General features: G+C 39.9%; 1 protein-coding gene across 2 annotated transcripts in view; it reads left to right on the top strand.

Moving 5' to 3' along the window:
* The first annotated feature begins 1,923 nt into the window (after positions 1-1,923).
* The window catches only part of prkcz (protein kinase C, zeta), a 229,631-nt gene continuing 216,007 nt past the window's right edge, over positions 1,924-15,547 (top strand). For both annotated transcript variants that reach the window (XM_036141694.1, XM_036141676.1), the window contains exon 1: positions 1,924-2,198. In XM_036141694.1, the coding sequence (XP_035997587.1) occupies positions 2,122-2,198 (77 nt within the window). In that variant the 5' untranslated portion in view covers positions 1,924-2,121. The remainder of the gene's footprint in view (positions 2,199-15,547) is intronic.

Raw genomic sequence — 15,547 nt, 5'->3', positions numbered from 1 at the left:
TGTACAGACATGGGGATCCTAGTCATTCACATATCTTTTAGCTATGTACAAAATGACAAACCTGCTTAAAACTTTTAGGATTTAGGACATTTTAGGATATAAGACCCCAAGGACCCCAGGATTGTTAACCTGAGTTTGATCAACAATTGCATTATTCTACAAATAGGACATACACTTATTCAAAATTTTGATAATTATCATTAAACGTGTCACATGATCTGCTAGTATAAACACAGCTTCTCTGAAAGGCCTCGGAGGCTGCAGCAGCATTAGGCAAGAGGAATCACACAATGAAGAACAAGGAGCTCTCCAGACAAGTCAGGGACAAAGGTGTTGAGAAGTGCAAGTCAGGCTGGGGTTCTAAAAAAATATCCAGATCTTTGATGCTCCCCAGAGCACCATCGGATCTATCATCTTCAAATGGAAAGCACCTGGTGGTACCACAACAACCCTGTGGAGAGAAGCCAGGAGGTCATTAATCAGAGCGGCAGCACAGAAGCCAAAGGTCACCCTGAAGGAGCTGCAGAACTCCACAGCAGAGGCTGGAAGATCTGTCCCTTGGACCACAATAAGATTTCCACACTATAGAGATATGCTTTCCACTGTCGCTGGAACTGCTGCAAACTAACAGTTAGGCAGACTGAGGCTTTTGATATTTGTTTTTTGTTTCCCAATTACAAAAAAAAAAAAAAAAAAAACAACTTTGTTTGTGATATATCCTATAAATCAAATGGTGCAAACTCAAACAATCTATTTTGTTTCCAAGTTGTGAGGCAACAAAACGTGAAAAATGCCAAGGGGGGTTAATACTTTTGTAGGTCAATGTAAATAAATATTCAATTAAGTGCGTAAGTATTTTGGAATATTCTAATGTTATTTACTTGACATTAGAAAACAACGGATTTGGTAAATTCACTGACATGCATTTTTTTTAATAGATAACCAAATCATGTTTATGGCCGTATTAAAGTATAAATTGTGTTTATAGGAAAAACTGAATGGTTTTGGTTTCCACTTATCTAATTCACTTGCGAGTGCTAGATTTTAAAGTCACAGACAAGATTAAAAGTAAAACTTTAGCATTGCATAATACAACTATTTATGTTTTCATATCTAAAAGTCAATATTAGTTCATTATTGTTTGCAATGTTTTAAATAGCTGTTATAAAAGGCAATTGAAATAATAATTTGTTTATTATTATTATTATTGTTGTTATCATTATCGTTATCATTATTATTATTAATAATACCATAGTTATCATATTATTATTATTATTATTATTATTGTTATTATTATTGAGAACTTTTTAAAATGTCTACAATGTCCAGCAGATGGCGCCTCTGGACTTTAGAATTGCGAAGATCAACCTTGAAATATTATTTTCTAAGCTTGTGTTGCAGTTTTACTATTTTAGAGAGACCATGTGAATAAATAATGTATTCAGCAATTAGGATTTAAAAGCATAAACAAAGCTGCACATACATTGCTGTTTTCTAATTATTTGATGACTGCTGGAGGACCCGCCGTCTACGGCTGCCAAAGGGGAAAAGTTAGAAAGGAGGTAAAACTAACTCTTAGGACCTGAATACTGTCAAGAGACCATGAAGAGAATAACAATATCCAACCAAACGAGCCAGGCCCTGTCTGCGCCTCCCTACTCCAGTGTTGGACTTGTTGCTGTGGCAGCCATGGACGGGAACAGCCGCACAGGTGAATTTGGATTCCTGTAACCATAGTGAGACGCAGGACCTTTAGTCAAGTTGAGTCAAACGTCACATACACCGGAAAAAAATCCTGCTTTCAAAATAAAAGTACTGTTGCATCACTGCCATGGAACGTAAACGAGAACAATCTGTTTCGTCTTATTTTGAAAATGCAAACCGGAAGCACCACCACTACTTCACTTCATTTGATGAAAACTTCGTCATTTAAGGCTTTTAATAAGCCGCAAACAACAGAAAACTTTTAACTAGTCTAACTTCAGAGAACTCGGGCTGAGCGTTAGTCCCATGCGAGGTGAAACCTTGCTGTGTAGCAAAGTGGGCAGGAGTTCGGGACTGCAAACGGCGGACGTGTCTAGTTAAAGTTGGGCTGCTCGGGAGCGGAACCGGACTGGAACGATGCATATGCTGGCGACAAACGGATCCATCATGGAGCCGAACTCCGAGAGGGTGAAAGTTAAAGCACACTACCGTGGGTGAGTAACTCTTCGTGGGGTGTGACCGCAGAGCTGGCATTATTTATCCGGACCGTGGGGAAACACAGGGATGATTTAATGTGCCAAACTGTTCTGGTCATGTTGATCCCGGTGGGTCAGAATGATCCCAGCGCCCACCTGACCGGCCGGGCCGGGGACTTTCTCAGCTGTACGGAGCAAAACTGGCCCCAGGGCCCTTATGCCAAGGCTCAGCCTTGAAGGCTGCTTAGTGTGGACTCTGAAGGTCAGGTCCAGCTTAGTGTGACGTCACAACGGTGTGGAAAAGTTTAACACAAGGCAGGGCAGGGGGAATGTTCAACTGGAACTGTTCTGGGCTGATGGACAGGGTCTCCAGAACTTTAACCCAGTTAGACCCAAAACCATTCCTACCTCTGGCAGAATCAGTTCTTATCTTTTGACCAAAAAGTTCGGTTCTGACACAAGAGGTCTGAGACAAATTGGAAAATGCAGCATTTTTAACAAAAAAAGTCTGAACTAACATGTTAAAATCAGTTTATAATCCCTGATCATCAACCAGTGGGTGAATGGACTCCTGGCCATCAGAATCAGACATACTTTAATAATCCCAGAGGGAAATTACTTTTGTTACATGCTCCATATATAAACATTTTTATATATATATTTACAACATTCCACACAAAGAAATATAAATATATACATATATAAGTAAAAAAAAAAAAAAAAAAAAAAAAAAAAAAAAAAATATATATATATATATATATATATATATATATATATATATATATATATATATATATATATATATATATATATATATATATATATACACACGTGTATAACTATAGATCATCACCCTAATATGTAGCTTTCTCCATACGTTCTCTAATAGAGTTCAGTCAAAACGTTACAAATAACTGTTGTTGGATGAAACATGTTGGTGAAATGAAAAGACAACGTCACACCTGCCAGGGTCAGGCATCGTTTTGGGCCTAACTAAAGATGTTAGCTGAAACAAACCTTTCATTAAAATAACCTTTGAATGACACCACGGCCATCTGTGGGTTAAAACATCACAGCTGCAGTTTTTTTAAAAGCTTTGTTTTTATTGAGCATTTTTCTTCTGATAAATTTGACATACACAAGGGCACTCTCACAAACACCCACAGGTGCTGGGTTCCAGATGCTAAGTGTTCACTTCTAGTCAACATTGAAACCTGTAAAAAGGTGTGACCTAAAAGGTTTTTTAAAAAGGCTCAATTACAATAGATGTTGACTTTCAACTTTTAACAATGAAATATTTGATGATGAGCAGTTAAGTGACCTGTGATAGGTTAAAGCTGTGTAAAACATCATTAGAAGTATGGACAGGCAAGATTTTACTGTGAAACAAAAATACCATCAGCTTACATTCTTTCAGTTCTTGGTAAATCCTCTGGTAAATCCAGGTCTTGATGGACCTTGCTCTGTGGTATTTAGCAAGTACTCAGGTATCATATTCATTTATTTTCTTTTTGAATATGGGTACTTTAAAACATTAACTAACTTAAACAATTCTACTCATCTCCTCTTAAATCCAAACTTCAATCATAAACTCTTTTGTCCCTAACAGGATTAAATAAAAAAACAACTAATGATATTATGGACATGCTTATGTCATCACCTTAAACGGATGAAACCACAGTATAAAGGTGTTGTTGAAGGGATGGACTCCAAACAGGTTATTGGCCAAAAGACATGGTAGGGCTGAAACGATTCCTCCAATGATTAAAATCCCTGCATCTCTAAAGTTCCTTAAAGTTTCATTAAATTCCTTCTAGCTATTGTTCCAGTCAGCACTTTTAGCTCCGCTAACGATGGCCCATGCTGGTGATGCGCTGATGCCAAGTGCTGTTATTAAGCTATAGGAGATGGTGAGGGGGAAGCACCAGAAAACATCAGAACTTGTGGGATCACTTTAAACTTAATAAAAAACACACACAGGTTAGATTCATTTGGATAACATTCTGCTTTTTGATGTTGAAAAGAAACCTTTAAACATCCAGAATACGGTATGCATGGAGATCTCGTGCCTTTTTTGTGACCATCTCACCCCAGAGGCAGCTAGTGCTGTATGGAGGTTAAAGGCATAGTGGACGATCTTCTTTTGGTTTCGATTTCCTGGGGGATCATGTTATCCATTGGTTGTCCCGCACACCAACCATTGTGACGTACTCGCCTAACACTAGTGAGCGCGCTCGTTCCTTGCTAGTTTCCTCTTGCTGGCTGCGCATTTCTAGTGCTTATGCAGTGTTTCCCATAGACTGACTAAGACCTGGGCGAATCTCAATTTACTTGTGTGGGCAAGTAAATTGAGAACCCCCCCCGCTCCCCCTTAAAAAAATAAAAGCTGGTGTTTCATAGCTACTGACTAAGTAATCTATAAGTTAAGCTAATGCTAAAGTAGCTAGTTGCTGGGGCTCATCATTTCCACGGGGCGGAAAACACGACAGACTTGCACAATTTCCAGCAAACAGTGGAAGCTACCAAACAAACGGACCACTGCGGGGCGCTCACCGTGCACACGCTGACAAATTGAAATAAGAGCACTAGCAAAGAGGGGATCGCTTTTTTGGAACAAACAAGTGCAGCCAACTAAAGGCTCCCTCCTACATACTTGTGGAAATATGAGTCCAGGCACACAGAGCTGGATTTATTTACCGCGGTCACCCAGTAACCTGCTCGGCGAGAAGAAATCTTCTCGCCAAACTGTTTTATGTGTGACTCGGAGCGAATGTGCTCAGCTGCTCCATACAGGCGAGGACATGCGGCGTCAAGGGCTCTCAATGCATTATGGGTGCCTACTGGAGAAGAAACGGCGCTAGGTGCCGACTCGCTTAACAACCATGTGACTATCCCTCCGCTTCATGCCTCTGGTAGAAAGTGTGGGAATTTTTCACGAGAAATGTAGGCGATTGCTACACCCAAATATAAAGGATAAAAACAGTCCTGACGGTATGCGCACAGTACGTCCGAAACTAATTAAAGGGGGGGCCTTTCCATGTTTTCAGGGGTGCACACTTTTTTGACATACATTTTATTTGCGTCAGGGTAAACAGTGGCCCTGTGAGCACTCCTACTGTACTGCAGGAAAAATAATCTCAATAAAATCCCAAAATCTTAAAAAAAAAAAAAGTGTTGCCAACTGGGTTTCTTTTGAACATGTTGGGTTAGAAAAATAGCTTTGGGGAGGTTGTTAAAATTTAGGCTGCTTTTCAAAACATTTGGTGAGTTATTAGAAAGAATTAAAAGGAAAATTATATCAAAATAGTTGTTATTGTGTGTGTGTGTGTGTGTGTGTGTGGGCTATTTGCTTGCCTGATTGCACATTTTGTGTGGAGCCTGTATGTGTGATGTTTCTTCTCTACTTCAGTGCAGTTGTGTGCTAGAGGCATGTTCTGTATGTATGGTTCTATGCTTTAACATGAGTTCAAGAGGGGTTAAGATTTGGGCTGGATTATTTTTTTCTTTTCTTTTCTTTTTTAGTGGATGGGTTTTACGTTGTGTTTGGGCAGGAAACAGTCAGATGTGACAACACAGTGTAGTGTCGTGTACATTCAGTTAACTCCAAAGTCAAGCGTAAGCATACTCTGTGATAGAGATGAGTACTGATGTCAGGCTGAGCGCTGACTGAAGTAAACCTTCATACTGGCAGAGGTAACTACAGCAGCTCAGGAGCACAGTGATCAGACAGAGCAGGCTGCCCTTCTGCCTGCAGGTAACCCAGGTTTCTCAGTAATTCCTTTGGCTGTCTTCCACTGCGTGGTTCTGCTCCTCATCATCCATAGCTGCCTTAGCTAGCCCTCCCATCATGAATGTTTACTCCAGTGTTGACAGCAGTGCTGACTTTCCCAACAGAAACGAATGCTGCTGCTTCCTGCTCGCTCTCGTTTGCTCGGCTTGCACTTCTTGTATTTGTTTGGAAATAAGTCAGAAAATCGGTGCCCCACCAGCCACAGTGACCACAGTCGTCTCCAAGAAGGCCAGAAACGCATGTGTTCCCTCACTTTGCGTCGCGTCACTCCCGTGTTGCACCTGTGCTTAGGGTATCATGTAAAACTGTGGCTGGGGCTGCTGGGAACGCACCTTTTATAAGAACCTGGGTGTTCACTTAACAATAAACTGGACTGATGCTCTATAGAAGAAGGGTCAGAGCAGGAGGCCGAGGTCTTTTAGACTGCAGGGGTGCTCCTAAAGACCTTCTTTGACTCTGTGGTGGCATCAGCCATCTTCTATGGTCTGTTGGAGCAGTAGCTTAACTGTAGCTAAAAGGAAGCTTCTGGATAAACTGATTAGGAGGACCAGCTCTTTCCTGGGATGCTCCCTGGATCCAGTGTAGATGGTGGGAGACAGAAGGACTGTAGGAAAAATAACATAACTGATGGACAATGTCTCCCACCCCATGAATGGAGCTGTTGCAGAGCTGGAGAGCTCTTTCAGTGACAGACTGCTGCATCTAAGATGCTCTAAGGAGCGCTTCCACAGGCACTTCCTCTCAGCTGCGGTTAGACTTTATAATCTCTGCTGCTCACAACAGACTTAATAGGTGTTCACAACTTGCTAGTGGTTGCCATTGCCAAAAGTCCATTTGCTCAAGCTTTAGCTGCTCTGAGGTGTCTGCTTGTACTATCATGCATATTGCATAGTGTTTCTCGCATTGTTCTGTAAATCAGCTGTTGTTTTTATTTAACTTAAATACTGTATTCTGCCTGAAAATGCCGTATTATCAGTAATTGTGTAATTTCATTTCCCTCTTTCTGATTATTTTATTGTCTTTTACTGTACAACCTAATTTTAAATAGCTTGTTATTGATATTACTAATCTAGTGTGTAACACTCTCTGTGTTATAGATATTTTTATATTCTGTTTGGGACATATTTTTTTCAATCCGTTCAGTTATCTCTGCAGAACTACTAAACCAGGTCATGGATTGAGCCATTTAGCAAATTAAAATAGGGGCTGTTGAGCTACAATAATGAGAAATTTAGACCAAACCAGTTGCTCTTTATATAGACCACAACTGAATGGTTTAAATGTGAAAAGGAATGATGATGCCACCTTTAAATGTCGTGTAGTTATTCCAGACTTAATCACCACCTAATGACATGGTGTATGTATGTATGTTCCACTGCATAAACAACGTGGGAAGGTTGTGTTACTGAATGGACCCACATGTTGTTGAGATCTCAGAAATGTCCAGCAGGTTCTGCTACTGAAGTAGCAGCTCACTTAGGGTGGATTCAGTCAGATTACTGTCCTAACCTGTTCTTTTAAAGTGGCCTGTGTGTGTGTGTGTGTGTGTGTGTGTGTGTGTGTGTGTGTGTGTGTGTGTGTGTGTGTGTGTGTGTGTGTGTGTGTTTTGGGGCTGGAGGGGATGTCGCCCAATAATACTTAAGTTAATTCCGTGAGTTTTCTATAATCCTTTTTGACTCATGCTGAACACTGACCCTTTCTTTATGACCCATGCCCAAATTAATCTCACTGCGGCTGAAGAATGTTGTGCCAGTTATTTTCACTTCCTGGATTATTCTCTGCAAGGAAAATGTTGCTAATATAGTCTTTATTCATGAGATGGCTTCATAGAGCATACTCGTAAAAATCCAAACAGCAACTGTATTGTGAAAAGCAGCATTTCTCCTATAGTAGGCAAACACTGATTTAGGCAGCTTCTCATGAGAAGACACATGGATTATTAAATCATGAATCTGACTGACTGTATGTTAACTGTCACACTGACTGATACTCTGCGTCACCGGTACCAAGAGAAGCAGATTGTTTTAGTTAGCATACTGAGACAGTTCTGTTAATTTGAGCAGTTCTCCGAAGTTTTAGCTGAATACTTGTGCTGAAGAACCAAAACTAAAGAGCTTGTCTTCTGCTGAGACAAACATGATGAGCCTCAATAGCTCTGCTGAACATCTAGGAGCTGAACTGAGCTGTTTTCACCACAAAACTAGAAATGAGTTATGTTGCAGTCCACATATAAATGAAACAGAGTCAGTGATGAAGTTTACATTATTTGTTTATATTGACATGGTTCCTTCCCTCATTCTAAACCCTGATAGCTGACTGTTGATCATATGAAATTTGAGCTCTGATAATTAGGTGGACGGCGGACAAACCCGCAAAACCAAAAACCACACACTAAGATAGGGCTTCACTGCAATCGGGTAGGAAAAAAACACTACAAGTAATCACCTCTGAACACTGCAAACGGTCAGGATCAATACAATGTCTTCTGCCGGCTAACAGTATTAGTAAGGGAGTGACCAAGGGGAACACAAACCAGACAAACAGATGAAAAGAAACAGTTAGTCCGCCCTTATAAGTGAGCAACAGGCCCGAGGACACTAAATAGTGACGGACTACCTGAAAAGAACTGAAAACACAAACTAACATAAGGACAGCAGGAGCAACAAAGGCCATCACTGTAAACAAGAAGAAAGTACAAAAATTACAAACGACCCAATCAATATATACTGTTAATAGTAACCAATTGAAAACCCCTAAAATAAAAATTCCTGCGTGTCGTGAGCCCCACACTCAACTCCCCAAACACAAAGCTTGGTCTAAAACCATGTGGCCCTCTAACAAAGAAACAGACAATTTAAAATGAGTATGCACGTTAAATAAATAAAAAACAAAAAACAATATATCCTCCATTCTTTAAAAACATGCCACAATCTTGGCCTACGCTCACATGCGTGGGACTAGCAAACTTCCTAGCCTCCCACAGAAACTGACACCTCCCGGGAAACATGGGCAGCCTCTGCTTTAACCCGCTCCAACGTGGGGCTGCAGCGCCACCCCGAGGTACCACCGTTACATCTAGGAATGCTAAAAGAAAAGCTAAAGGAGAGTTAAAGCTAAAGCTGTTGGATAAATGTTAGATTTACAAAGTGTTTAAGGATACACTGTTTTTTTGGCTGGGGGTGTCTTTCTGTTAAAGACTTGTTTCGTTCCACTGTGACTACGTGCTTGTTGCTGTGGGAGCAGCGTGGTGTCATGCAGCTCGAAGGAAGGTCGCAGCTAATAACAGCTAGCGCATTAGCTTATTTACACCGGGAGGTTTTCGCCTAGGCTCTCAAACATAAAGGTATTTCAAATAAACACAGCATGCTTAGCCAGGCCAGGGGGGGGGGGGGGGTGGGTGTGAGTGAATTCTGCCGGCTCACCAGGCTTATACACTGGGGGAAACCCTGTGTATAAGTATTATTCTATTTTTCTGGATATGAATTAATAACGTTGCTTGAGAACTGGCACCATATAAACCAGCTGAATTGGACTGATTTGAGTCTCATTAAGTTTCCTATTAGCCAAAGGCATTCTTATCCAAAAAGAGCATCACTGAGCATGCTCTTTGTAAATTTGCTGAACATCTGCATGGGTGTGTTCACCACTGAGCAGCTTTGATTCAAAAGAACGAAGCCTCATCAAACTGTCTGAGAGTTCGCCCAAAAACCCCCATCTACAGTGTCTTATTGCATCGGTTGTTCTTTGGAGCACTCATTCCGAAAGTTGGGGTCCTGACCCACAGTGGGGTCGTGAAAGATATTTTATGGGTCGCTGATTGAATCTTGTTTCTCTTTTCAAGAATCATTTACATGCAGTTTGTCCTTAAGTCACAATAGGGATGTTGTTTTTTTCGCCTACTGTCACTGCGCCCATTTTTTAGAGCAAATCAACCAGGTTAGAACTCAATCACCAGGTAAAGAAATGGATGCTTGGTTAATAAAAAAAAGACAGGCACTTTGAAAGACCAAGCTACTAATTGTGGGCGTCATCCTACAGAGACTAAAGATCTATTCAAAAGGAAAACTGTAAGACTAAAAAGACAGCAACAAAAAATGTTAACAAAGCTAGATATGTCTGGGGAAAAAGCGTTCAGGGGGCTTTGTTGCTTGAATATTCCTACTGGGGCGACAAGTGAGCAGATATTTCTGTATTAAAAAAATTTTTGGTGACAAAGTGCGGTCTGGACTGAAGTTGTCGTAAAAGCAGAACGGGCAAAAACGGCAGAGTTGTAAAAAAAATTAAAGAGGCAGCTGGAGAGGACATAGTGTGGAATCACTGCTTTATCCATCAATATTTGTTGGCATGCAGAGGGATCTGATCTCCATAACACAATGCAAGAAGTAATTTGCGTTGTAAACTTTATTACGATCAGTTCCCTGAATTGTCGGCTCTTTGATCAGCTCAGCTGTGCAGCGACATGGGGGCGGAGTTTGCACACCTGCTGTTTCACACTGAAGCACGCTGGCTTCCCAAAGGAAGCGTTCTGACTAGAGTTTGTCGCATGAGGGATGAAATTCATGTGTTTATTCTTGAGAGGAAGTCCCCACTTACTAAGCTGTTTACTGATGAATGGGTTTCATTGCTCCATGAGCTGAGCTTAAAACTGCAAGGAGAGTACAATGACTTTTTCCACAACTGGAAACATGTTTTGACCTTTCAGAAGTCTCTGGCGTTGTGGCTTGAAAGCCTCAAAGATCCGAAGCTAAGCTTTTACATCTTTCCAACTGTGTTACAGCACATTGAATAAAACAATGCCATTGACACACACTTAAAACATCTGGCCGAACTTATTGTAACACACCTTGTAGCACTTATTGATAGTTTGATCGTTACTATCCAAAGAGAGAATTGTTGAGTGGAAAGGGGTGAATTCAGAACCCCTTTGCCTTTAAAAGTCCAGAGTCTTTACTGGACTTAGGACTAGCTCTTGAAGAAGAAACTGAGTTACAACTGAGCAGTGAATCATTGCTAAAGAGACAACATGGATGCATGCAATTATCCTCATTTTGGATAAGCATCTCATCTGAATATCCTCTCTTAAGACGAGCGTTCTGCTTCTCATTCCTTTCACAACTACATACAAATGCAAAGCTGGATTCTCAGTTCTCACAAAAAAAAATGTCGAAATAGACTGAATGCTGCTTTAGTATTTATTATTTTCTTCATTGATGTTTATGTGCCATCCTTTTTTCTTTGTTTAAAACATGTTTTTATTGTATGTATGTTCTGTTTTGATTGTTCTGCTTTGGGCAATACTCAGAAACACTAAGAGCTGATTGTTTATCTGCTTATTTCTGAAATGTTTTGTTTAATTAGATTTAATGTGTACACTGTTTCCAAGAAATGATTTTAAATTGAATTTAACATTGACATTATTTGTAATTGAATTAACCAACAAAACACATACAAAATGTATACGATAAAATCACAATTGGTCTATTTTCAGTAAATGAAGCTTCATCAAATGGGGTCACAATATTTAATCTTTTTCAAATTGTGGGTCTAGGCTAAAAAAATTTGGGAAACACTGCTTTAGAGAACCAGATGGTTACTGGTTACAGGAAGAAGATCTGGCCTTTGTTTATAAATACATCTGACTGGACACATCCAGCTATTCTTCAACAAACTCATGGCTTTTCAAACAGCTGAGAACAAAACTTGTAAAGAGTTGTTCTCTTGCTTTGGTGAGATTTAAGCAAGCAGGCCAGCTGACAGCTTTGCTAGGGCCGGGGTCTTTTTGGGCCTGCCGCCACACACACACACACACACACACACACACACACACACACACACACACACACACACACACACACACACACACACACACCAAAAACAACTTCAACTTAACTGTATACTTCATTCTCCTATGCCTTTTGTTTTATTCAATAATTGCTGTTTACAGAAATATTTTTTGTCCTCCAAACAAGTCTTAGATGACTTGACTTCATAAATGTGGTTAGACCCTCTGAATCTGCTGGCGGTTCATTTGCCATGTCTGAGAAAGACTTCCTTTTTGCAGTTAAACGCACAACATTCACTCAATCAGAATCAGTCAGTTTTGTTGGCCATAACGCGGGATCATTGAAATTAACGGGGTGGCCCGTCTCTGAGCCACTACGCTCAGACTATCCGATCGGGCAGTAAGCCCCCCTACCTGCACTGTCTCTGTTATCGCTAGGTATGGCTCTCTCTGTCTCCTCCTCAAACCCCCTTGAGGATAGCCTAACTGAGATCCCAACTTCCTCGCTAATCCTCCAGGCAAGGTCCTTTCTATTGCTGTCTCTGCAGTGATAGCTCGATTGATCATAGATAATAGATAATAGGATGGACACCAACAACGACGATGAGTGTCCATCTGAAACATGTTACGTTAAGCAGGGGTATGGTTGTTGAAAAGTGTTTTCTGTCACAAGGACAAACAGAACACTTGTCAAAGTGAAAATAAATTCACTAATAAATAGTGAATTAATAAAGACTAGGCAGTCATAAATGTCTGTTTCCTTGGGATTAGACCAATGTTTTCGGATTCTTTGGTATCTAGTTGCCATAACAAACACCTGGTGAACTTTGATGGACCTGGACATAGAAATTCTTAGATAAGGTTACATTGTGATTATTAACTATCATTTTACATTTCTCATGTAGAGATTGTGAAAATGTGCCATAGCTCAGCAATGTAGTTATGCAAATACTTTCTTATTCCTTGTGTGGAAAGTACTTAAAGTATAATTTAAAATGGCTTTGGTTGTTCAATTTTATTTATCTAGCGCTAATTCACAACACATGTTATATTAAGAATTTACAAATTTTTTTATAAATAAATGTGCCTTGCCTTTACAAAGTCGATTCAATCAAATCCTTCAGACAGATTGGTCAGAAAGTTTCCTATCCATCAAGTCTTGACAAACAGCCTTCACACCTCCTGAAAAAGCGTAGACCCACAGGGACAGTTGCCTGCATTGACAAGTAGACCTCTTACAAATTCATTCTTATTCTACTTTGTATACTTGAGAACTTAAATCATGATCAACCACAAGCCATACCAGTTGGTGGCAGTTATGCGCATCTTAAAGTTTTTTTTGCCAAAAGCCAATAAACCTCATAAGAGAAAATATGATGATAATAATAATAATAAGAAGAAGAAGCGGCCTCAGCACATTGGCTAGACATCGTCTTCGTTTCATCTCCCTAGAAGCTTCTCATGGACATTGCATCAACTGGTTTCCCTGCCGTCAGAAGGTGAAATTCATCCAGGATACTCTCTTGTTGAGCCCTCTTAATGAGAAATATCTCTGCTTGACGGTAGTCCTCAGCGGTGAGACAACTGTCTTTTGCCGCCCCATGAAGCTCATGCCAGGTATCATACTGACTCATTCCTCTCTTCACTCTGTGTTGGTAGGAGTTGAGACCATTGAAATAGTGCTCATAGTCTTCATAACGTTGTGGGAGACGAATCTGACGTTTAGGATGTGCACCACTTCTGAAGTCTGAAGTCAACCTCTAAATCACTATTAATAAGCAAAACTAAGACAAGTTAACTAATAACCATGCCTCTGTGCCCGTCAAATAGATATGTATGTTCAGCACAACGCTCTACAATGCACACATATAGTAGATAGCTCAGACATAGCAACAGGTGAAATAATAGCAAACAAATCAACTTCAAATCACTCATTTAGCTGCAGTAAACACTGAAATATCGCAACTTACTCATCGATGACGTACACTTCTAAGGAGAACACACATATCTTGCAAGTCTCTCCCCTGTGTTAGCACAGTGGCTCAGGTGCCGATCTTCCCCACCACACATACACAATGTTGGTTATGGAAATGTGATGATGTCATCGCTGCCCAAACTACGATATGCCTTAATGGTCAAAAATAACACTCAACAGAAATCACGGAATACAAACAGTAGTACTCAACATCAAAACTTATACTATATAAGGATCTTTTGAACAAAACAGAAATCACTATTTTATCAAAGTTGAAGGTTTTTCGGTTTTCTCCGTTTGTCTTTTGCTGTCTTGTTCCTGCTTTCCCATGGCATTACATATATCTTTATGTACTTCTAACTTTTCTTCTCAGAGATTTTCTTCCAATGTTTCTCAAAGGGTGTTTTTTTTATATTCTTTCTTTTGACTGTCTTAATTTTTCTAAGGGAATCTTTGAAGGGTGCTTTTTAATTTCTGTCTTTATTATGGTTTTATTATTTGTTTGTTATGGGTTTATAAAGATACTGATTCTTTGTTCTCGGATGTATGGGTAATGATGGTCTTTTCTGTTTGTGTTACCAGCTGCTGGAGGCGAGGCAGGGTGTACTGGCAGCAGAGAAGTGGCATCCTGGAAAGGGGTTACTATTAATCTAATGTCAGATGAGGAAGATGGCAGCTTTGAGAGGGTGTCAGGTTAGATTGCGCAACTCCCAAGTTTTTGCAGTCAGGCGCTCAGTGGCCTCCTCCACACGCAGGGCCGTGCAGAGACCGTTGGAGGGGCAGGTGCTCAAAGTTAAAAATGGGCACATGGGGCACGGATTTAAAACACGATACAGAAACATACCTTGCTATACAACCGGCTAAAATGTACCAACCCATACTATAAAGAATGTAACATGAAATCAAGGGCGTAGGTTTGATTTGAACTTTGGTAAGGACACTATTGGTCCAAAGCTTCATTGGTCCTACGCAATATGCATGCTCCTATTTTTTTATGCTTGATTTGAGCATTAGGACGCACTTTGCCTGTCTAAAGAGAGAAGGCAGCATTATTTGCTACATTTATACAAATTTTATAAGCATGACACACACTATCGCTATTTGTTTATCTTTAAAGCATCACTGGATCTGAGGAATGATTTTTTCCCACTTTAATAAAGTTTGCATTTGAACTTACCAGCAACAGAGACAAACAGTTAATGCAGGCCTATTAAACCAAATATATTCAAAATATGTCTGTTGTCTAAATTTATCCTGTATTTTCTTTTGAAGATATAGAAATGTGGAGAGATAAACCCCACCCTCATTCTTTTTTTTATCAAAGATACTCTGTCTGCATCATAAAACAGCAAAATTATACATTCAAGGGACTGCAAATAAATTTATTTTATTTACTTTGCCCTGGAAGTAGAAGTGTCACTGACACTGACAGCATTTCAAATATTAAATTAAAATTTCAACAAATGTACAACTGGGCTGTAGTTACTCTCTTTAGCCCATTTTATGTAATTTATTTTAACATTTCAAACATATTTCTTACATCATATATCTGAAGTGTAGATAACAGCTTCTCCTTACCTACATCCTCTCAGACAACTAATTATTTCCCTAACAACAGTGAGTTGTTAATGTTTAAATGTGCAGTAAATCTTAATATATAAGGAGCATGGAAGACCCAATACTGTACTTTGAGTAAGATTGGTGACACCAAAACTGAATTGTTACATGAGTGGTTGTCCATTTCATCTTTGAAATGAGAACATATTAATATACTAGTGGCATAGTACGACAGACAGTCGTACTAGTAATATACTAGTACG

The sequence above is a fragment of the Fundulus heteroclitus genome, chromosome 1 (assembly GCF_011125445.2).
Source record: "Fundulus heteroclitus isolate FHET01 chromosome 1, MU-UCD_Fhet_4.1, whole genome shotgun sequence".
Classification (NCBI taxonomy): Eukaryota; Metazoa; Chordata; class Actinopteri; order Cyprinodontiformes; family Fundulidae; genus Fundulus; species Fundulus heteroclitus.
This window is presented reverse-complemented; position numbering and strand designations above follow the sequence as displayed.